Here is a 23,499-nt window from a genome sequence, read left to right on the forward strand (position 1 = left end):
GTATTTAGTGTTTTACAACTGTTGTGCTTTGTTTTCCTCTTTTTTTCCATACAGAAAACCAAAATGAAGAAAATCCATCTCCAAAAGAAGCAATGGTAATGATTATTTTCTTTTTTTTTCTTATCTTACCTATTATTGAAGACCAAAAGTTTCCGTTCTCCACGGGCTTATATAGGAGTTTGGTTGATATTATGGGGCCATCACCTTTGTGTGACTCTGCTGGCATCACCAGTAACTGCTTACTCCTCTTTTGAAGTAGTTTTGGAGCTGTAGTTGGCACTGGGGGCACTTTGCAAAAACGTGAGATGATTAACCCATAGATCGGACAACAAAAGCCGACTGTAAACATTACCATACCCCACTCAGACCTTTAATGGTGACATTGAATTTGCGGGAGTCCTGGCCTCCATTGGTGGAGACCCTGCACTCCCACAATCCCCCTTGTTGAGCGCTCAGTCTTGGAATTTCAAACAAGGCGGTGCTCCTATTCGACTCCTGGATTGTCTGAGAGGCCTACATGTAAAAGATGGAAAATAGTTAAACAAAGCAGGATGAAAGCCACATGTTCATTTCCCCAGCCCAGTTCGGTTCCTGCTTCATTTTTCCTCAATAATTTCCTCACAAAGAAAAAAAAAAGTTTCTTTCCTGTCAGACGTGCTGGCACAACTTTTCATCAGATTGTTTCTGTTATTAAGGAAACAGAGCAGTAACAATAACAAAGGAACTGAACATACAGTATCAAATCAAGGCAATGACTGGTGACTACTGCAATGTAGAGTGATACAGCCTTATCTGGTTGGACCATTGTTGTGTTTATTTCCTCAAAATGTTACTCAGCATTGGAGACATCAGTTCAGATGTAAAGAAAAATAATTTTCTTATTTCAATTTTTAAGGTTCGGATGCTGTCTTTACTGTATTTGTTCATGCATTGTTTATGTTTATGCATTTAGCAGACGCTTTTAACCAAAGCGACTTACAAAGTTAACCAAATGTTACAGTTATCATCGATATGACGATAAGTTCTCTAGAGGAAATTCCCCACTCAGAATCAGTGGTGACAGCAAAGAGATAGAGGGAAGTGCAGAAAGAGTAGTAGAGAGGTACAGAGCTATGGGTAAGAGTTACAACGGGAGATGCTCTTTGAAGAGGTGGGTTTTTAGGAGTTTCCTGAAGATAGACAGGGATGCTGGTATTCTTGTAGCACTTGGTAGGTCATTTCACCATCTTGGAACAAATCATGAAAACTGTCTGGATTGTCTTAAGCGTGGTGTAGGCACTGCTAGATGACAATCCATTACTGTATATCCAGTGTTGGGCAAGCTACTTGTCCAGTGTAGTGAGCTAACCTATCAGTTACTCAACAATAAATTAAGCTTCACTACACCAAAGCTACCACCTAAAGAATTATAGCAAGCTAAGTTACACTAATGTGTTAAAGAAAGCTTAACTACATCAGAAGCTACTTAACGTTGTACCAACCTAATAACAATTCAAAATGAGTCTGACACACTGGTTAAAATATTTATTAAAGATCAGCCAATGACATAACACAGTGTAAAAATTGTTTTATGATCAGCATAATAAAAAAAAGAAAGTATTTACTAGTAGACAAAAAAAATAAACAATCTGCTGTTATTAGAACCAAATGAAAGATACTGTATAGTGTTCTACACATCGAGACATGGCTATGAGTTTGCATTCAATGGACATCTCTAGGAAAAACAAAACCCTACAAAAGGTATCTTATTTCTTTAGGGTCTCCCTTAGAGAAAACTTCTTCAGACCTCAATTAAACAGTCGATTCAAGTAACAAATGAAACTGTTTACAAAAAAGGTGAAAAAATAAAGAAGTTAATTAAGAGATATATATACATTTATGTCTCACTGTATAACTTAATTTCTACCTACATATTTATTCATTGTATTTTGGGGGGTAATTAATTGAATGTTTATTTATTTATTGAGCATGTATTTATTTATGTATTTATTTTTATACATGGGAGAGCTGTTCCTCCATACCTAAAAAGACCTATCTGTGCAAATAAGCCTTAAAACATCTGAACACGTACTTTTTATCAGAGGATTCAACAAGTTTCAAAATCTCTGAAGATAAGGCGCTCTGCTCCTGTCTCCTCCTCCATCCTGTGTGTGTGTCTGCGTGTGTCTGTGGGTGTCATTCTTTGAGTTCCACTGCAGTGCTTATGCGCATGTTTCGTAGACACAGACAGGAGAGGCAGAATAGAGGCTCATGCGTGAATGTCCAGCAAATAACTCCAATTGTTGTTTCAAAAATAGAAAACCTGGTTTCATTACTTAGTTTTGCCCTGGAATTTGTAGCATTTGTGGACGCTACGTCGCTACTTGATAAAAACAATAACGTCACTACTGGAAAGTTACTTGATAAATAAAGCAGCGACGCTACGGTCAAGCTACTGAAAAATGTAGTTAAACTAATAGCTTCGCTACATGTAGCGGCACTACTGCCCATCACTGTGCATATCACTGTTGGTTTGTAAGCCTTTTTTCTGAACATCGTTTTACTTCAAACTTTTAAATGCAATATCTAACACACAGTGGTAGGTAGTACGGAATGTGAAATTAATAAATTTTTTTTCCAAAACACATTTTGCAGCAGGACTATTTAAACTTCATAGGAATGTGACAGCTTTTTGACAATCAGGAACCAAACCAAAGACACAATCAGTTTTTGAGGTCCATATTGGTTTGAAGGTAAGATGTGTTATAAAACAAACTAACAACAACAACAACAAAAAAAAAAGGTTAATTAATTGAAGGTCTCTCCAAGAATTTTGATTTGAAAGCGCCCCAGTCACGTAAAAACAAACAAGGTCCTGAGTGTTACCGTGCCTCACCCATAAAGCACCTAACTTGTTCTCACTGCATCTACCAAGTAAACAAGCACCCACTCTTTCCAATGGTGCAATTAGAGGCACGGTGTAACGATTTACGCTCAAGTTCGAGATGATGTGGGTCCTTTCACAGCTGATTTACGTAGTGACAGTATCATGGTTTGAGCCAGTGAGTTTGTTGAGCCTTCCTACAGAGGAGCCTAATTTCTTAGACGTAGCGTGATAATATGCTGCAGTGGCTTTGATAGGACATCATAGAATAGGCAGTGCCCACACAAGGCATACATTTTATATTTTTATATTTCATACATCCTTATCTCTTCCAGGTTTATATTTGCTAGGCCTTCAGTATGTTATCTTTGCTTCTTTCTGGTCTACCTACCTTGAGAACAGTGTTGTCCAACTTTCGCAGCTCAAAGTTGTTGTGACTGGGTAAAGGGTTTCCGGTAGCTGAGCATTTGACCTTGGGACTGGAATTCAGATTACACTCTAGGTTACAATCCAAGTCCAAAATCTGAGGAGCCCTTTCTACAACAGATAGGAAGCAGCAAAAAGAAAAAATAATATTAGGATTAAGAATTTATACCTAAAATAAAAACCAGCAGGTTAAAATCAAATGTTTAGCAACACAAAAGAAGCCAATTAGCAGCTTAAAGGTCCAGCTTTAAAATAGCAGTTTTTTATGGATTTAACTTAAATATATATATTCTTTTAATATTTAAAATATATATATATAAAACTCTACTTTTTTATGTGTTGTAGATCAGTGTTTTTCAAACCTGGTCCTCAAGGCACCCTGCTCTGCATGTTTTGGATATTTCTGAGGTTCAGCAAACCTGATTCAGATTATTGCAGTTCAGCAAAGCCTGATAATCTGCTATCAATTGAGAACAGGTGTGTGAAAGCTGGGAAACATCTAAAGCATGCAGGGCAGGGTGCCTTGAGGACCAGGGTTGAAAAACACTGTTGTAGATTATTACAATGCAACATATGTTTTTTTTTTTTTTTTACATAAAGGTTTAATGTATTAGTTATGATGCCCACCCGACTTTTCACAGTTTTGTCCTCTCCATCCTGTTGGACACTGACATCCAATAAAACGGTTGCAAAATCCTCCATTCTGGCATTTGCAGCTCAACCGACAGTCTGGCCCATATGTGTCATTAAAACAAGCTAAAAAAAAGAAAACACATAAACAACACTTAAAATGCATATATATGAATTATGATCTAAAATTCTAAGTGGAGTGAAGTTAAGTCAACCTTCTTCACAGTGCTTCCCAGACCAGCCGCTGGCACATGAACAGCCGTAAGGGTCTGGGAGGCAAAAGCGAATCCCTTTGCAGGTTCTATTCGGGTCAGTTCTGCAGGACTCTTGGCAGTTTCTCCCAAACATTCCTTCCCTGCAGGCTGTTCACCATCAGTGGAGGTAAAATCACAAGAGCATTTATTTGTATTTCTAAATCTGTGCTGCATCATCTCTTTAATATCTTACAAAACACAAAGACTGTAATCAATCTAGATATGTGGCTGGGAAAAAAAGCTGCTTTTTGCTTATTTATTCTTCTGAACATATTTGTCAGTTGCATTACAGTAAAAACAGCAATCAAAAACTTTACAGATCATAAGATATTTATAAAGAACAGCTGTTTAGCTGTTTAGAAGAAATTAAAGCCAGTTTCATTAACTGTATGTTCTTTATCTAAACAACTAAGCATAGTACAGACCTGTTTCACAGCGTGTCCCCATAAAACCAGGAGGGCAGACACAGTCCCCATAAAAATCATGACAAACTCCACCATTAAGACAGTCTGGGCAGTCTCTGTTACAGCGAGGACCCCACTTGTTTCTTGGACATTCTGCAGTAAAGATAAAAAAAAAAAACCTAAGAAAATCTTTCATATAAGACTTTTTTTGTGACTTCATATCTTTTTGATATGGATAAAATGTAATCACATTGAAATACATGTAGACTTTTGAAAATAACTGACTTTAGGCAGGTGATAAAAAAACTTTTCATTGAACTCACATTTTATTGATAAAAAACAAAAGATGTGTCTGTGTTTTTGATTTTTTTTTATTGTAGGCTACTTATTCTAATCATGGATGCTGTTTCTTTGTCAACTGTAGTGTATGTCTTAGTGTTACTACATGGCATCAGTAACTGATTAGGAGTATTAATTACATAAATTATTGAATGAATGAATAAACAGCTTTATTCCAGAAAAAAAAGAACTGTAAAAAAAAAATGATCAAGTAAATATTTTTTTATTGAGATATATAATTGTTATATATATATATAATTTAGAGCTTCTGTCCAAAAAGGGGTATGAAGAAGGTAAACTTATGTAATCATACCCCTTCATCTTCCTATATTCCGTAACAATAGAAATATTTCCATTTCTTAAGTAACTTAGGAGTCCATACTGCTCCAAAAATCAATCAGAGAAGCAACTAAATGTATGTAAATATAAAAGATTTGCACCTTCAAAGGTACGTACACACATCTTCATTCATCTTCATTGCGAAAAATATGTATGCACCCACATACAGAGACTAAGAGAACTCCCTGATGTTCAACACCGTTCTTCCATCTCAGATATTTTTAAGAAAACCTGTTTGAGCTTGTTTCTAAACAGTCTCATGCTTAGACATTGCTTTAATTCAATACTGGATTTGTTCCATAATTATACTGTATTCACTGAGGTGCATATTCTTACCATATTTGTCTGAGCACAATTTATTTTTTGTATGATGCAAGCTGGCTGTTTATATCTAGGTTTAATTTTCTTGGTTCACCTATACTCCATCTATTTTGACATTTATATTTCCTCTCGAATTTCCAACTAGCATTAACTTGGTTTTTTTTCTTAGATTAAAGGAAAATGTGTTTTGTTTTTTAACCATTTTTCTTTTATCTTATTCATCTCCGGTTTGATATCATCCAGGATCATCCAGGAGTTGCCGTAAGCTCTGGACTGTAAAGAAAATATGTGTAATTTGCCAACAAAATAATCTGAATATCTTTAAATATGTAATTTATGTGGAGATAAACAGTATTGGTCCCAATACTGACCCCTGAGAAACACCAACAGCAGCGTCCCAGCATGATGACTTACAAAACTGGAGAAGATTCTCAGTCATCCGGGTCATACTCATTTGTGGTGGATTGTTTTTTTTTTTTAAACTTTTTTGGGATGACTGATTATCTGCCATTTTTACATATTGTTGCCTGCTGCTGAAATTTATCTTTATCCACTCCCTAACTGCCCCCAATACACCATAGTGCTAATTTCCTTATTAATATAATCTGATCAATTGTGTCAAATGTTTATTTTGATCAACAAACAGACCTACTAATTCTACAAATACCTGTGTTGGATATTTTTAATGATTTTCAGAAAGTAGCTTGTGTTTATAGATAGTGCAGCTTTAATTACTTTTTTTTCCAAAATCTTGCAAAAATGTAGAAGTACAGAAATAGTCCGACAGTTTGTGAATTTGTGTATATTTATAGTTTTGTTAAACATACAAATTTTACTGTTTTAATTTTTTCTGAATTTTACGGTTTTGGTAAGATATTTTAGAAAAAAGGATCAGTGCTTTTAGAATAGCATTAACAATTATTTTGACTGTCATATGAATGTCATTTAAGTCTGTGTACTTTTTATTTCTACATTTTTTAACGAAAGCTTTGATTATTTCCTTCTAAACTGGTGCAGGAAACAATAAGTTGTGCTGCTTTTTATGAATACCTTATTGCCACACTCTGTTGTTCCAGTATCAAGAATCTTTTTCTGCTCTTTTGGGCCAACAAATTTCAAAATGCTTGTTGAATTTCTCACCCACTAGGTTTTCTTTTTCCCCCCCCCCAGCTTTTGAATTTTGTTATTGCCATTACACTGTCTCAAGTACAGAGCAATGAAATTAACGCTTTGCATTTAACCCATCCCCTTGGAGAGCAGTGGGCTGCCATTGTGCGGTGCCCGGGGAGCAGTGTGAGGTTAAGAGTCTTGCTCAGAGACCCAGAGCAGCAGTCTACGGGAGTGGGGCTTGAACTCAGGATGTCTGGATTCCAAGCACATTGTCCTAACCACTAGGCTGCCACTCTCCACTACGAACACAACATGAACATCTAAATTTTTTCTTATAAAATATAGTATATTAATTTATTTGAGTCATTTCCTGAGAGCATTAGTTAAAATATTCCATACATGTTAAATATTCACATTATTATTATTATTATGTAATTTACTATTATATTCATGTTTAGATCATTTGTATTTTTGATTAATTTATTCCTGTATATCTTGTATATATGAATAGATTTAACTATGAGTATCAGTACTTTTACTAAGTTGCTACCGCCAAGTCCACTATTGTACAGTATATAATACACAGACATAAGCTAAGAGCAAAAAAAAAAGATGAAAAATTAACATCATCAGAGGACATTACTTTCTATTGGCAACATAAATAGAAGATGTTGCCATTAAATTTGACTTTCTGGTGGTTGTGTGAAGAAAAGTATGGAAGCCCGTTTCCGCCACTCTGTAAAAAAAAAAAAAACTATCTCAATATAATGAGATAGTAACTCAATATAATGAGATAGTATCTCATTATAATGAGATAGTATCTCAATATAATGAGATAGTTTCTCATTATAATGAGATAGTAACTCAATATAATGAGATAGTTTCTCATTATAATGAGATAGTAACTCAATATAATGAGATAGTAACTCAATATAATGAGATAGTATCTCATTATAATGAGATAGTTTTTTTTTATTTTTTAGCAATTTTTTAAGTTAAAATTGAGTATTTTTCGTCAATAGCTTCCAGGTCATGTGACCTATTGACCCAAAATCAGTGTGAAATTGTTCTACTAGTCTCTGTAGATGGGGCACACTCATTTGTTTTTCATTTTAACTCCTTTTTTTTTTATTTTTTAGCAATTTTTTTAGTTAAAATTGAGTATTTTTCGTCAATAGCTCCCAGGTCATGTGACCTATTGACCCAAAATCAGTGTGAAATTGTTCTACTAGTCTCTGTAGATGGGGCACACTCATTTGTCTTTCATTATAACTCTTTTTTTTATTTTTTTTAGCAATTTTTTAAGTTAAAATTGAGTATTTTTGGTCAATAGCTCCCAGGTCATGTGACCTATTGACGCAAAATCACTTGGAAATTGTTCTACTAGTCTCTGTAGATGGGGCATAATCATTTGATTTTCATTTTAACTCTTTTTTTTTTTTTTTTTTTACCAATTTATTTAGTTAAAATTGAGTATTTTTCGTCAATAGCTCCCAGGTCATGTGACCTATTGACCCAAAATCAGTGTGAAATTGTTCTACTAGTCTCTGTAGATGGGGCACACTTATTTGTTTTTCATTTTAACTCTTTTTTTATTTTTTAGCAATTTTTTAAGTTAAAATTTAGTATTTTTCTTCAATAGCTCCCAGGTCATGTGACCTATTGACCCAAAATCAGTGTGAAATTGTTCTACTAGTCTCTGTAGATGGGGCACACTCATTTGTTTTTCATTTTAACTCTTTTTTTTATTTTTTAGCAATTTTTTAAGTGAAAATTGAGTATTTTTGGTCAAAAGCTCCCAGGTCATGTGACCTATTGACCCAAAATCAGTGTGAAATTGTTCTACTAGTCTCTGTAGATGGGGCACACTCATTTGTCTTTCATTTTAACTCTTTTTTTATTTTTTACCAATTTTTTAAGTTAAAATTGAGTATTTTTTTGTCAATAGCTCCCAGGTCATGTGACCTATTGACCCAAAATCAGTGTGAATTGTTGGGTCCCCCGTTACATGGGCCCACCACCCGTGACAGGGGCCATAAGGGTCGTATGCAATGTGTGCTGGCCGGGGGAGGGGACCCTGGTGGTCCGATCTTCGGCTGCAGAAGCTGGCTCTTGGGATGTGGAATGTCACCTCGCTGGTGGGAAGGGACCGGAGCTAGTGTGTGAGGCTGAGAGGTTCCGGCTAGAAATAGTCTGTCTCACCTCGACGTATGGTTCTGGTTCTGGAACCAGTCTCCTTGAGAGGGGCTGGACATACTTCCACTCTGGAGTTGCCCACAGTGAGAGGCGCTGGGCAGGAGTCGGCATACTTTTTGCCCCCCATCTCGGGCCTGTACGTTGGGGTTCATCCAGGTGAACGAGAGGGCTCCGTCTAAGGGTGGGGGGACAGGTTCTGACTGTTGTCTGTGCTAACGGGCCAAACAACAGTTCAGATTACCCACCCTTCTTGGAGTCCTTAGAGGGAGAACTGGAGGGTGCCCCTCCTGGGGACTCCCTTGTTCTGCTGGGAGACTTCAACGCTCACGTGGGCAATGACAGTGAGACCTGGAGGGGCATGGTTGGGAGGAATGGTCGCCCCGATCTGAACTCGAGTGGTGTTCTGTTGTTGGACCTCTGTGCTCGTCATGGATTGTCCATAACGAACACCATGTTCAAGCATAAGGGTGTCCATATGTGGTAAAAAATAAAAAAAGAGTTAAAATGCAAAACAAATGAGTGTGCCCCATCTACAGAGACTAGTGGAACAATTTCATGCTGATTTTGGGTCAATAGGTCACATGACCTGGGAGCTATTGACCAAAAATACTCAATTTTAACTTAAAAAATTGCTAAAAAAAAAAAAAGAGTTAAAATGAAAAACAAATGAGTGTGCCCCATCTACAGAGACTAGTAGAACAATTTCACACTGATTTTGCATCAATAGGTCACATGACCTGGGAGTTATTGACGAAAAATACTCAATTTTAACTTAAAAAATTGCTAAAAAATAAAAAAAGAGTTAAAATGAAAATCAAATGAGTGTGCCCCATCTACAGAGACTAGTAGAACAATTTCCAAGTGATTTTGCGTCAATAGGTCACATGACCTGGGAGCTATTGACCAAAAATACTCAATTTTAACTTAAAAAATTGCTAAAAAATAAAAAAAGAGTTAAAATGAAAAACAAATGAGTGTGCCCCATCTACAGAGACTAGTAGAACAATTTCACACTGATTTTGGGTCAATAGGTCACATGACCTGGGAGCTATTGACGAAAAATACTCAATTTTAACTAAAAAAATTTGTAAAAAATAAAAAAAAGAGTTAAAATGAAAAACAAATGAGTGTGCCCCATCTACAGAGACTAGTAGAACAATTTCACACTGATTTTGGGTCAATAGGTCACATGACCTGGGAGCTATTGACGAAAAATACTCAATTTTAACTTAAAAAATTGCTAAAAAATAAAAAAAGAGTTAAAATGAAAAACAAATGAGTGTGCCCCATCTACAGAGACTAGTAGAACAATTTCACACTGATTTTGCATCAATAGGTCACATGACCTGGGAGCTATTGACCAAAAATACTCAATTTTAACTTAAAGAATTGCTAAAAAATAAAAAAAGAGTTAAAATGAAAAACAAATGAGTGTGCCCCATCTACAGAGACTAGTAGAACAATTTCACACTGATTTTGCGTCAATAGGTCACATGACCTGGGAGCTATTGACCAAAAATACTCAATTTTAACTTAAAAAATTGCTAAAAAATAAAAAAAGAGTTAAAATGAAAAACAAATAAGTGTGCCCCATCTACAGAGACTAGTAGAACAATTCCACACTGATTTTGGGTCAATAGGTCACATGACCTGGGAGCTATTGACGAAAAATACTCAATTTTAACTTAAAAAATTTGTAAAAAATAAAAAAAAGAGTTAAAATGAAAAACAAATAAGTGTGCCCCATCTACAGAGACTAGTAGAACAATTCCACACTGATTTTGGGTCAATAGGTCACATGACCTGGGAGCTATTGACGAAAAATACTCAATTTTAACTTAAAAAATTTGTAAAAAATAAAAAAAAGAGTTAAAATGAAAAATAAATGAGTGTGCCCCATCTACAGAGACTAGTAGAACAATTACACACTGATTTTGGGTCAATAGGTCACATGATCTGGGAGCTATTGACGAAAAATACTCAATTTTAACTTAAAAAATTGCTAAAAAATAAAAAAAGAGTTAAAATGAAAAACAAATGAGTGTGCCCCATCTACAGAGACTAGTAGAACAATTACACACTGATTTTGCATCAATAGGTCACATGACCTGGGAGCTATTGACCAAAAATACTCAATTTTAACTTAAAAAATTGCTAAAAAAAAAAAAAAAAAAACTATCTCATTATAATGAGATACTATCTCATTATATTGAGATACTATCTCATTATAATGAGATACTATCTCAATATATTGAGATACTATCTCATTATAATGAGATACTATCTCATTATATTGAGATAGTTTTTTTTTTTTTTTTTTACAGAGTGGCGGAAACGGGCTTCCATAGAAAAGTGTGTAAAAGTACATGGGTAAAAATTATTTTTTAAGTCTCACTGTCAATAGAATTCATACAGACCACTGATTGTCTTATCACACATACATAAGAGCAACCTTACATTTTCACCCAATTATGCTATTTGAAGAAACTGGTGTTATTCAGTGTGAAGATGCAAAGATTTAACAAACCTCTGATGATAAGTCTCATCCAGGCTCCTTTAAGGGGTGTGTCCCCAACATAGCTGGCACTGTAGATGCCTTGATGGGCCAAAGTTGTATTCGGCAAGGTAAGCGTAGCAGTTTGGTCTGTCACTTCAATCCAGTGAGTAGTATAGTAAAAGTTTCCTTTGCAAAACATTAAGAAAAAAATATGATGCACTGTAGACTGAAGACTTGGTTTTCATTTTCTGGAAGAATTTTGTCAGGCGGTTTTAATTTTCTTCCTGCAGTTTTTGCGTGCTTCCTTACCATTATATTTCCAGGTTACATCCCTCCTTTCAGTTTCCAGCATCATCATATTAATGTTTGCTGTCTCCCCCCTGTTAACAGTCACGGTAAGGTGTTCTGGAATAAAATTAGCTAAAAAAAATACATTAAAGACAAGTTATTTTTAGCATGGTGAATAAACACATACATCAAATCCGGAATTCCTAAAACTGAAAATACCATTAATAACGTTGTTTATCATTGTTAGCCTAAGTCGTGGGTTCTCCTGAGTGGTTTCACAATAGAAGATTCCAATATTGTCAAAATGGTCAAAATCCTTTGCCACAACAACCCTGTGAGATTCTTTGTGCACTTTAAAAGTTGTATGTCCTGATGAGAAAATCCTCTTATCTCTCTTGATTGTCAGGTTGACCTCAGTAGGGCTGTTTTCTCCGTTGATGCAGGAGATGGTAAAGTGACTGGGACTGGTGACCTTTGCTGTTGAGGTCATCGTCAGGTCCATCACTGCACCTGCATTACAGGAGAACATATTAGGATTTTTAGTTGTCACATTTTCTCACCCCTCGTGGGGTGGTATGTGTCATCCTCAAGCTCAGGTTCTCTACCAGAGGCCTGGGAGTTTGAGGGTTCTGCGCAGTATCTTAGCTGTTCCTAGGACTGCGCTCTTCTGGACAGAGACCTCTGATGTTTTACCTGGAATCTGCTGTAGCCACTCTCCCAGTTTGGGGGTCACAGCCCCCAGTGCTCCAATTACCACTGGCACCACTGCTGCTCTTACTTTCCACATCTTTTCTAGCTCCTCCTTCAGCCCTTGGTATTTCTCAAGCTTCTCGTGTTCTTCCCTATTGATGTTGCTGTTGCTTGGGATTGCCACATCTATCACTACTGCCTTCTTCTGCTGTTTGTCGATCAACACGATGTCTGGTTGGTTAGCCATCACCTGTTTGTCAGTCTGGATCTTGAAGTCCCATAGGATCTTAGCTCGGTCATTCTCAACTACCTTAGGAGGTGTCTTCCATTTTGACCTTGGGACTTCCAGCCCATACTCATGGCAGATGTTCCTGTACACTATGACAGCTACCTGGTTGTGGCATTCCATGTATGCACTTTCTGCCTGCATTTTACACCCTGCTGTTATGTGCTGTATTGTTTCAGAGGCATCTTTGCACAGTCTGCATCCTGCCTGGTGTGGTAGACCCTGGCCTCTATTGATCTTGTACTGAGTGCCTGTTCTTGTGCTGCCATGATTAGTGCCTCTGTGCTGTCTTTCAGTCCAGCCTTTTCCAGCCACTGATAGGATTTTTTGATACCAGCCAGTTCTTCTATTTGTCTGTGGTATACGCCGTGCAGCGGCTTGTCCCTCCATGATGGTTCTCCGTCCTCTTTCTTGTCCTCACTTTCGGTTTTCTCCTGCCTGAGGTATTCACCAAGCCATTTGTCTTTGGGGGCCATCTTTCTGATGTACTCCTGGATCTTAGTTGTTTCATCCTGGACAGTGGTCTTGACACTCACTAGCCCTCGGCCTCCCTCGCTACGCTTGGTGTACAGTCTCAGAGTGCTGGATTTGGGGTTATTTTTATTTATTTTTTTTTTTTTTGTGTGAATATTAAACAAAAAACTGTTTAACAGGAAGGTTACTCTACTTTAAGTTAATTTAAGTGAAGTTAGAGGGAGAGGGGGTATGAAAAATAAGCTTTATGTATCCATACCCTTTTTCAGACAATTTCCATTATTCAGTGTAATTTTTCTGGCTCTATACACTGACAGGTTTATTTGGTAGAGGGTTTTGTTTCTATTTATATTCAGGTGAATATAGTTACTGTAGTTAGAAAATTGGTGTTTGGTTTGGTTTATGTTAACTAGTCTCTTTTGTGAGTATTTGGTTGATTTTTTGTTGTTGTTTCTTGTTTGTCAAAATTGTCTGAACTAAATTCCTATTCATTCATTATTCTTTCATTCATTCATGCAACTGAGAGAAAAGATATGAGATGTAATAATAAACACAAATTGAGAGAAGACGTAAAACCACCTGCAGCAAAATAACATCATTGGTGTTTAAAAACAACTGAAAACAAGCACAGGTTAGAAAGTTGGAGAAAAAGCGGAATCAGTAAATTTTCAGGTTTGGACAGCCACGTCCCCCTCCCTCAACCCAGCCTTACAAGCTGAAAATCCCTCACCTTTGATGAACGCCTGCTCTTCTTGCCAGGTCTGCACATCTCTTGATTCATAGCAATGACTCAACCTCTCTACTCCTACAGTAAGGACGTGCATGGATCAGTTTCGTGGCATTATGGCACACTTCTTTAACAACAGTTTGAAGCTGGGGCAGGTCTCACAGCTATAGAAGATCTCCTGTTTGGTGCCAGTGCCTAGACTGCACACCTAAAATACCTCAGCAACTACAAGCCAATAGCATGTTGCAATGTTGTTTTTGATGAAGACCCTTGAGAGGTTAGTCCTCAACAATCTTAACACCTGGTGAAGATTGTCTTCATTGGGTCTGATTCAGTTTGCCTACCAGCCATGAATCAGGGTAAAACAATAATCTACCTCCTGCATCTAGTCTTGACCAACCTGGACAACCCTGGAGGAACTGCAGATATCTCATTAATCCAGTGATTTTTTAAAACAACATTCAACCAGAACTCCTGAGGGACAAGCCAGATGAGTTAGTACCACATTTGTCCCAGTGGATACTTGCTTACCTCATGGACACCCACAGTATGTGAGGACATGAGGCTGTGTGTCTGACCCTATTGGTCTTCAGCAATAGAGCACCAAAGGGAACTGTGCTGGTAACACAGCTGTTCTTCCTCTAAAATGGAGAATTCTCCATCAGCTCCACAACCTGCCACCTTCAGAGGCTCTCAGGTGACTCCGCAATAGTCACCCATATTACATACAACTAGGGGTACAGACAGTGAATACAGAATTTATAGACTGATGCATGAACGAAATTTTGATTACATAAGTGGGGGGACTCAAGTAATTTTTAATATAACTATCATATATAAGTTAAGTGTGGTTTCTAATAGTTCTATGTCTGTTTCCTCCACTTTCTCTTGCATCTCTGCTATCCCTCTGCTGACAAAATATATGGATGTATGACATAAACACTTGGACAATTTGGGATGCAACAATCCATGTAGATTACAAACATATAGTTTTACAATTATTATGAACTTGGATATATAAAATCACATCTATATATTGTATTTGTTATTTTTGATGATAATAATCATATGTAACAATATTACATTTGATTTATCAGAACTTTTTAATAAAGCAAATACACTTTACAAGGTTATTGGAGCTTTAAAATGTGGTGCTGCTTTATGGAGCTAGTTAAGATGTTTTAGGAGGGGTGTTACACATGTCTTTGAATGTAATTTATACTTCAGCTTTAAAGAAGTCTCTTATCTCTCTATTTCTTTTTCAGACATCCTGGCTGCAAGTCTCATAACCAAACACACACACAAAACACACACACACACACAACACCAATTTAAAGATTTGTCTAAATTGATAAATCTTATATTACAACCTATCTAGATTACATGACCCAAAAGAAAAAATACCTAATTTATAGTAGCAGACTCCCTCACCAGCTGTCGTCTTTTGCAGACCCACGTTTTTCTACAAGACTGTAACTCCTGGACCGATTAAGATATCTCAAAAATCCAAGACATACCAGAAAGCAGAGGTAAAGGCTTGCAACGCTACAGTTCTAATTACGGTAGTGCATAGGACATCTGCAAGGCAAGGCGAGGCAAGGCAATTTTATTTGTACTGTAAAGCACAATTCAGTATATGGACAGTTAAAGGTGCATACATGAATAGCAGCACTTTGACTGTCCAATCACAGACGCAAATCAGTGGCATTACATCTTTGTAAAGTGATCTTCTCAGGAGTGACAGTGGTGACAGCCAAACACAAAAGAAAAGACAGAGGGCCAATTGGGAGCTTGTGGTCGTTCTTAACCCAGGGAAGAGTGCTTCAGCTTGAGCTGCGGTTTTTGGCTTGTTCCTAGAGCTCGACGATAGTCTTTGTACTGTGGTGTAACATTGTTTTTGGACAGTAAAAAAAGCAGGCTACATGTCCCCCCCGTGCCAAGATTGACAAAATCAGACTTTGATTGATTCCAACAGTCTTCACAGATTTGCCTAAAAAGTCCATCAGACAGCTGCAGCTAATCCAAAATGCTGCATTGCAATATTTGTAATTAAATAACATCCATTCATAGATTTTGTTGAAATGTTCATTTACCCAACCAATGAGTTGGGTCATCAGTCTACTCTTGTACCATTGTGCGTCAGAAGCTGAAAAGTTGGGTAAGCTGGAAATGCTGCTTCACTGCACCTCAGAAAGAATGTTGGCTAGGAGAGCCAGCTCTGTCCTAGGGTACCCCCAGAGACAGTGCAGATAGTGGAAGAAAAGGTATGTAACAAAAAAATATCATTATTGGGCCATGCATAACACTGTTTCAGAGCAGAACTAATATATATACAGACTCATAGTAAATTCTGTTTTGTTACTTTTGTAAACAAATAACATGTTTGGTAAATGAAAAGAAAAAAGAAAAACCTATTTTGTAAATTGACATAAAAAAATGCAATGCACAAATGAAATTTTGAAAAACCTTTTTGAGAAACAATTATAAAACAAGATCTGAAAAAGAGGAATACAAAAAGGAAATTAAAATCTGTAGAGTTTAAATAATTAAATTTAAAACTTAGATTTCAATTTACAAAATGTGTTTTCTTTACCATTTCTTGTGAAATGATAAAAGAAAGGTGTCTTTTGCCTGCAAAAAATAATGGAACAAAATCCATTCCATAAGCTTCCATCCTATACAAAAAGGATAATTGATTCAATAATAGTGTTTACTGTATGGTTTTCAGATCATTCTGTAAAGTGAACGCTGTGTTCCTCATCTTTTATTTTTAAACATTTCAGTTTTTCACCTAAAGAATTTTTGTTTTTTACTTTTAACTTCAAAGTATTGCCTATTTTTTGTGATGTTTGTTTTGTCTAGTGTAAGGCTTAATTTTAATCCTTAGTTCCTTTAACATTTATTGTAAAAGTGTTGTATGTACCTCATGCATTTGCTGTTTACTTGATTATTTTCTGTTGCCATTATCACACCTACTGTGGGAGAAAAGGTATTTTTCTAACCTATTCCGTCTGACGGCCAACCTTATCAATGATGTGACTGAATACATGCAGGACAAGATGATAATTTAAAAAAGTTATTACTACTAACGACTCAAATATTAAAACAACATATTAAACACTGTGAGTCTGCAGAATTCTGCAAATGATTTAATATGAACCTTCCATGCATGCAGTACAAATGTTTGATGTCACTTCGATTCCTAGCTCCAACAGACCTGGCAACACAGATAATTGAATCGCGGGAAATTAATGGATTCACTGCAGGCAGCTTTTGTTTTAAAAACTCCTGTGTCAGTTGTATTTGTTAGAGATGTATTCTGAGATGTTCATAGGAGAACCCCCTCAGCTGCTTGACTCTAAGATACAAGAAAACTGTAAACCCAGCTATTTAGGATCTTATTTGGACAAACCTTAACTCATAAAATTTTCTAAATACTAAAGCAAAAGACTCATACTTATTATTAAACTGACATCAGATAGAGTTTCAATCTTGCAAAACACATCAAAGGTCAGTTAGTGCAACATTCCTTCTCCCTATATCTAAAACCACAGAAACCATTGAACAATCGCAGGAAACACGGATGAGCTTCCCTTCTCCCTGAGGGTTTATTGAACTAAACTCTATCACGTAGCGCTTTAAAGTCGCCTAGGTTTAAAACAAGATTTAAATACAAAAATGTAAATGACTTTAAATCAGACATTTATATCAAAGCCACACTGTAGAAAGAATAACTGTTTTCTGAAAACATAAAACAAACATTTACTGAGATTAACAGCCGTGAGAGAGTCATCTTAGATATATTGTCACTCACCTGATAATTTACAGAAGCAGAGTATCACCCAAAAGACACCCATGGTTTGAATAATCCACATTGGAAAAGGAAAACCTCTTGGTCACAAACTCAGTTTACAGGCGAACTTTCAGAGCTTCACACCTAAAGCGGTGTCTGTGCGTAACCGCAACGCGCGTTTTTACGCGTAATGTATTCCAAAGCTCGCGGTCTGCTGTAAAAAGAACACGTGTTTGTTAAAAGAGCAGCTTTTCAGAGAAGGTAGACTACCAACACACTGGACACGGTCAAAGCAAAGTGTTGCTGAAGCTCAGCCTCCTCTGGGTGGGAGAGGAAGGAAAATCGTCACCAGACACGGGAGGACTGCTGGCGCTACAGGTCTTCCCGATGCTATTAATTAATTTGTTTGGAGTTTAAACTTTATATACACATCTTAGTCACTGCATTCTTAAGGAAGAAACACATAGAAGGGAAATGGGAATCTAAAAAAGCTAATATTGAAAGCAATCAAATTTCATATTATTCATAGTATATATTGCTTAATCAAGTATATTAAAACAATATGTAACCTTTTCAAATTACGGAAGAGTATTTGGGCAATTGAAAAAAAGTTAACAGATTTTTAAATTTTATTTCAGTTTAACATGGGAAAAAGTTAGAATTCTGGCTTTTTTCTCAAAATTCTGACTTTAATCTTAGAATTATGACTTTTTTCTCAGACTTCTGACTTCAATCTCAGAATTTTGGATCTATGGGCCCCATGAAGGAAGACATATGGGAACAGTCATCTTCACTGAAAAAGATATGAGTTGTTTGGGAGGACCAGTAACACACTGGTGAAAAATTATGGAATTAGGCGACTTTTGTGCCTGAGGGGTCCCCGGTGATGCTATTTCATTAATGGAAGAGCAGAAGGTGATTAAAACAGGAGAGCTATTCTCTAAAACAAACAAGGCTATGGTTTGATGCCAACATGTTTGTTAGCTGTCAGAATTCTGAGAAAAAGGTCAGAATTATGAGATGAAAGTCAGAATTCTTAGAAAAAAGTCAGAATTCTGACTTTTTTCCCATATTAAACTGAAATAAAATTTTAAAATCAGTTAACTTTTTTTTTCCAGTGGACCTAATCCTCTTCTGTATCAAATAGTATTACAAAATAAATTAATATAAATGTTTTGTATTTAACCCACTTTTTCCCACAGTGTTAGTGCTTAGCAAAAAGACCATAAATGCTTAAAAGAGAAGAAAAACAAATCAAGTGGACTTTAGTGCTTTGTTGAAAATATTTTGATTTTCAACTAAGTCAAACATTTACACCTGCACCAACACAACAGGTATGAGTGACTTTCTTTCAGGGACCAAAGTGATCGTTTTAGGAACAGAACACAGATTCACTGTGATCAGGGTGAAAGAAGATTCTCTGAAAATACAAAGGTAAAGAAGTCTCAGTTTTCAAAAATAGAAAGTTCAATATTAGATTAGTTTCAAACCAGTTTATACCTTCTTTCTCATGACTAAATATATTCAGTCAATCTGAAATTAGAACTAGGAATGTACCATTGTTAGTCGAGTCCAATCTGTTTTGTAATTTAAATCCTTTGCATGAAACAAAAAGTTGGGGACTCTCACTCATTAGATTTAGATTAAGAAAAGGATTTTGGATGAAAGAGGAAACTAGGTGAATTAAAATAAATAATTTACTATGCGTCTTCATAATAAATCAGAGAATCTCAATAAAGACACATGACAGATCTTTTATACATGTTCATTTGTAGAACATTATAATAATAATAATTATAATAATCTTAACTTATAACTATCTACTACTTTCAGTTAGTTTATTGTATGAAGTCTGAGTTAAATATATGCCTATTCTAGTTGTAGCATCATTGTGATGTGAAAAAGTCAAAATTTATAAATGCTTTCCACGTCGATGAATCTGTGGACATATTTTACAGCTTTTTCTAAGGTGAGATTTTACAATACACATTGCAGTTTTATAAGTTTACTGCATGATGCTGTACAAATAAGTCAAATGCTGATAATACATCCACTATTAATACACAATGTTGCCAATCTTTTTGTTGAGGATATATCCCCATGAGTAACCATTATTTTGTTTTATTTGATTTAATCTCCAGTCCTGAGCATGTGTCCAGGGAGTTTTGGTCACAGAGGCGTATCATCACTGAGAACACTGCAGCTAGTTTCTCCTCTCTGTTTAATTCCAAATTGTGGTTGGAATTTCATGATGTTGACAGCCTCCTTCATAGCTTTAAGAGCCACTGTGAGCTCATTTTAGATCAGGTAGCACCTGTAAGATTTAATCTGGTGAGTTGTAAAGTAACGTGTCCTTGGAATAATAACGTACGTGATATGAAGAGACTTTGTCGAAGTTATATACCCTTTGTATGTAACTGGGCAACTTGAGTTTGACTGCTAAACCAAGCCTTAGAAATCTAGGCCTTATCTTTGACATAACATTGTCCTTAGAGCACTACTCAAAACTGCTGACAAGGAACTGTTTTTACCGACTGAGGAACATCTCTAAACTTAGAACAATTGTGTCCAGAGATGATATTGAAATGATTATCCATGCCTTTGTTTCTTCCTATTTAGATTACTGTAGCAGTCTATTCTTATGCCTAAACAAAAAGGAGTTGTCTCATCTTCTGCAGATTCAGAACTCTGTGGTGAGGTTACTGACTCATAAAAACAAAAAGGCTCATATTACGCCGATTCTAAACGCTCTTCATTGGCTCCTAGTCTCTTTTGGGTTCCAGTTTAAAATCCTGGTGCTTACCTTTAGGGCCTTTGACAGTCAGGCTTACTCCTACATTGTTGTGTCTTTATACCCCCTTTTGAAGGCTGAGGTCTCCGGACCGGAATTTGGTCATGGTCCCTCGTACTTGTTACAGGACTGGGGGAGATCGCTCCTTTCAGGTGGTCGTGACGATGCTCAGGAACGATCTTCCGTTTTCCTTGCACTTACTTGATTCTTTTAATGTTTTCAATAGCGAACTGAAAACCTCTTTGTTTAAGAAAGCATTTTCATTAAGGGTGGTTTTATGACCATGTCTTTTGTGACTGTAATTGTAAATGTATTTTTATTTGTATTGTAATTTTGTGAAGCACTTTGTGACCTTTATGTCTGTGAAAAGTGCTTTATAAATAAACATTACTTGCTGTACTTACTTACTAGACAAAACCTGGGACCTCCTCATTTGTGTTGTAAAACTGACAGTGCACTCAATTGCTACTCTTCATGTAACTGTGTAAATATTACAGAGAATGCAGCAGCAAGCTTGTGTCAAGTTCTGCCGAATGTAACAGCTTTGTACTCTCACTTGGATGAGCTGCTTACAATCACTGCAGCATTTACAGTCAGCCAGACTCCCCCTTTCCTCCTAATCAGTCAGCCTCAGGAAACGATGAACAATATGCTTGTTGTGTCTATTTCTGCCATGATCTTTTAAATATTCTGCAGTTCTTTTAAATGCGTTGCAGTGTCCCAATCTGAAATGTGTAGTCAGGAGAAATGTCCATGCTTCAATGCTTTATTTGCTCTGCATAAAAACATGCTCACTTGTTTTTATACTACATTTCCTTGTGGCTTCAGACAATTGCCTTGAAGTTCAAATAACTTTTCATTGTTTCAGATTTCCTGTTTTTTAGTTTTGGGATCACATGGGTTTCATTTGCCTGCAATGTGCTTTCTGTTCTTGATTAAGAAAAAGGAAGCCTTAAATGACATGCTAGTGTAAATGGGTTAGAAATGTCAGATATTTCAATTAGTCAAAAATGTATTCATTTCAAAGTGATTACGGAAAGAAAATAGTACAAATATTTATATTAGATTAGTTAAAGTAAAATTGGAAGATAAGTCATAAGATGAATGAGATTTTAAGTGGTTCAGTTTTGGTGGGAATAGCTTTATGCTGCCCTCTTTGCAAAAATGTCTTGATATTTCATATAATCTTAGGTCAGTCAGCCTCAATGTGGGCTGTTGGTGTCAGTAGAGTGTCTAATTTCTTCCAAAACGCCAGAGTTCTGACTGAAAACTAAGCCTTAAATAAAAATGTGTCATACTTTTTTTTGTGCATCTTTTAGCACATTGTGAATAAAACCATTAAATAGTGAGAAAAATATGAAGTTTTAAAGTGTTGAAAACAAAGCTTGCTGAAGCCCTTATAGGGCGCTAGAGGAGAAGACTAAGTGCTGGGTCAGCAAGAGGCTTCAGCCTCAGGCTACAGAAAGTCTGTCTAAAGCCAGAGAATAAAAAAAGGATGTGGCCCTTAGTAACTAATCATTAAAACTCCTAGTTTCTTAACATAAGTAATGCATTTTGAGAATAGAGAAGCACAAAATGGAGAATATATAAAAAGGTGCATTTTTGTGTATCTAAGCATAGAAACTGCTAGTGTCTTTACATGATGGTCCATTTAAAAAATAGGGAAGCAATAGAGTGAAAGCACAAACTAATGAAAGCTAAGACGGCACATAAGCAATCCAGTGAGTTTGTGCTTATGTTAACAAATACAAAGGAAATGGCTCTTGTTGGTTGGATAAAAAGGGTGGAGACGAATATGACTTTCACAGTGACAATATCATCCAATGATCCTAGTTGTAATTATGGAATGTTTTTTTGTTGTTGCTATAGTTATAGTCATTGGCTTAATGAGATTACCAGACGAGGTGGAGGTCACTGCTCTGTCAATGTTTTAACTAGAACAATAGTGCTTCAAACAGGAAATCATCTTTATAAACAACACACTTCATAAACGGTTGTGGAAAGCAAGCATTTAAGCGAGGCCAAAAAATGTTTGCATGAACAAAAAGAATGCATAATACTTTAATTTTTTGAGGTCACCTTGATTTTTTAACTTTAGTCTTTGAATTTAATATTAAAACAATAAGTGAAAATCATATAAAAAAACTAATTGTATGCATCTTATAATAATACATTTAATAATACATCTCTCTCTCTCTCTCTCTCTATATATATATATATATATATATATATATATATATATATATATATAGATCTATTTTTATATATCGATCGATAGATAGATAGATAGATAGATAGATAGATAGATAGATAGATAGATAGATAGATAGATAGATAGATAGATAGATAGATAGATAGATAGATAGATAGATAGATAGATAGATAGATAGATAGATAGATAGATAGATAGATAGATAGATAGATAGATAGATAGATAGATAGATAGATACTGTATATATATATATAATCTCAGTGGCAGAGGGTAGCAGGGTGCCGTCCCACCAGCCCAAGGACCTTGATAATAATTGTTTTTTGTTTTTTTATCAGCTAACTACATGGAGCGATGCTAATGCTTTAAACGTCAGGATCTGACCCAGCACGGATAAATGTAAAATGTAACGTAAATGTAAATTCCTTTATTGTCCCATAATGAGGAAATTCACACTCTCCATTTGACCCATCCCCTTAGGGAGCAGTGGGCTGCCATTGTTTGGTGCCTGGGGAGCAATGTGGGGCAATGTAAAGACAGGTACAGTAGGACTGTTTTATAGCACTTTTTAGAAAAGGCAAAGAATAATGAACAACCTGGGATTCATGTGGAAAACAATACAATATAATTTACTTTTTCTAGGTGTTTGTTAATTTGCATAGTTGCTCTTAATTAAAAATATTCTCAGAAAATAATTAGTTTTTATAAATTAAAAAAGAAAAAGTTGACTAATAGCTTCTCCATTATTGAACTTGTACATTATTTTTTTAGGTTTGTGACACATTGGATCATGCAAAACACAGATTTGCCTTCACAACACCTCAGAAGTGAACAAAAAGTAAACCTGTGCATGGATCCACTG

General features: G+C 36.0%; 1 protein-coding gene across 1 annotated transcript in view; it reads right to left on the reverse strand.

Annotated features, from left to right (window-relative positions):
• Positions 1 to 17,942, reverse strand: part of tie1 (tyrosine kinase with immunoglobulin-like and EGF-like domains 1) — a 38,974-nt gene extending 21,032 nt beyond the window's left edge. The window contains exons 1-10 of the mRNA XM_038295072.1: positions 17,659 to 17,942; positions 11,887 to 12,177; positions 11,689 to 11,799; positions 11,410 to 11,565; positions 4,599 to 4,730; positions 4,135 to 4,281; positions 3,917 to 4,045; positions 3,255 to 3,400; positions 369 to 513; positions 130 to 288 (exon numbers count right to left, since the gene is read on the reverse strand). Of these exons, the coding sequence (XP_038151000.1) occupies positions 130 to 288; positions 369 to 513; positions 3,255 to 3,400; positions 3,917 to 4,045; positions 4,135 to 4,281; positions 4,599 to 4,730; positions 11,410 to 11,565; positions 11,689 to 11,799; positions 11,887 to 12,177; positions 17,659 to 17,719 (1,477 nt within the window). The 5' untranslated portion in view covers positions 17,720 to 17,942. The remainder of the gene's footprint in view (positions 1 to 129; positions 289 to 368; positions 514 to 3,254; positions 3,401 to 3,916; positions 4,046 to 4,134; positions 4,282 to 4,598; positions 4,731 to 11,409; positions 11,566 to 11,688; positions 11,800 to 11,886; positions 12,178 to 17,658) is intronic.
• Positions 17,943 to 23,499: the final 5,557 nt, after the last annotated feature.

The sequence above is a fragment of the Cyprinodon tularosa genome, unplaced genomic scaffold (assembly GCF_016077235.1).
Source record: "Cyprinodon tularosa strain WSP-4 unplaced genomic scaffold, ASM1607723v1 ctg35, whole genome shotgun sequence".
Classification (NCBI taxonomy): Eukaryota; Metazoa; Chordata; class Actinopteri; order Cyprinodontiformes; family Cyprinodontidae; genus Cyprinodon; species Cyprinodon tularosa.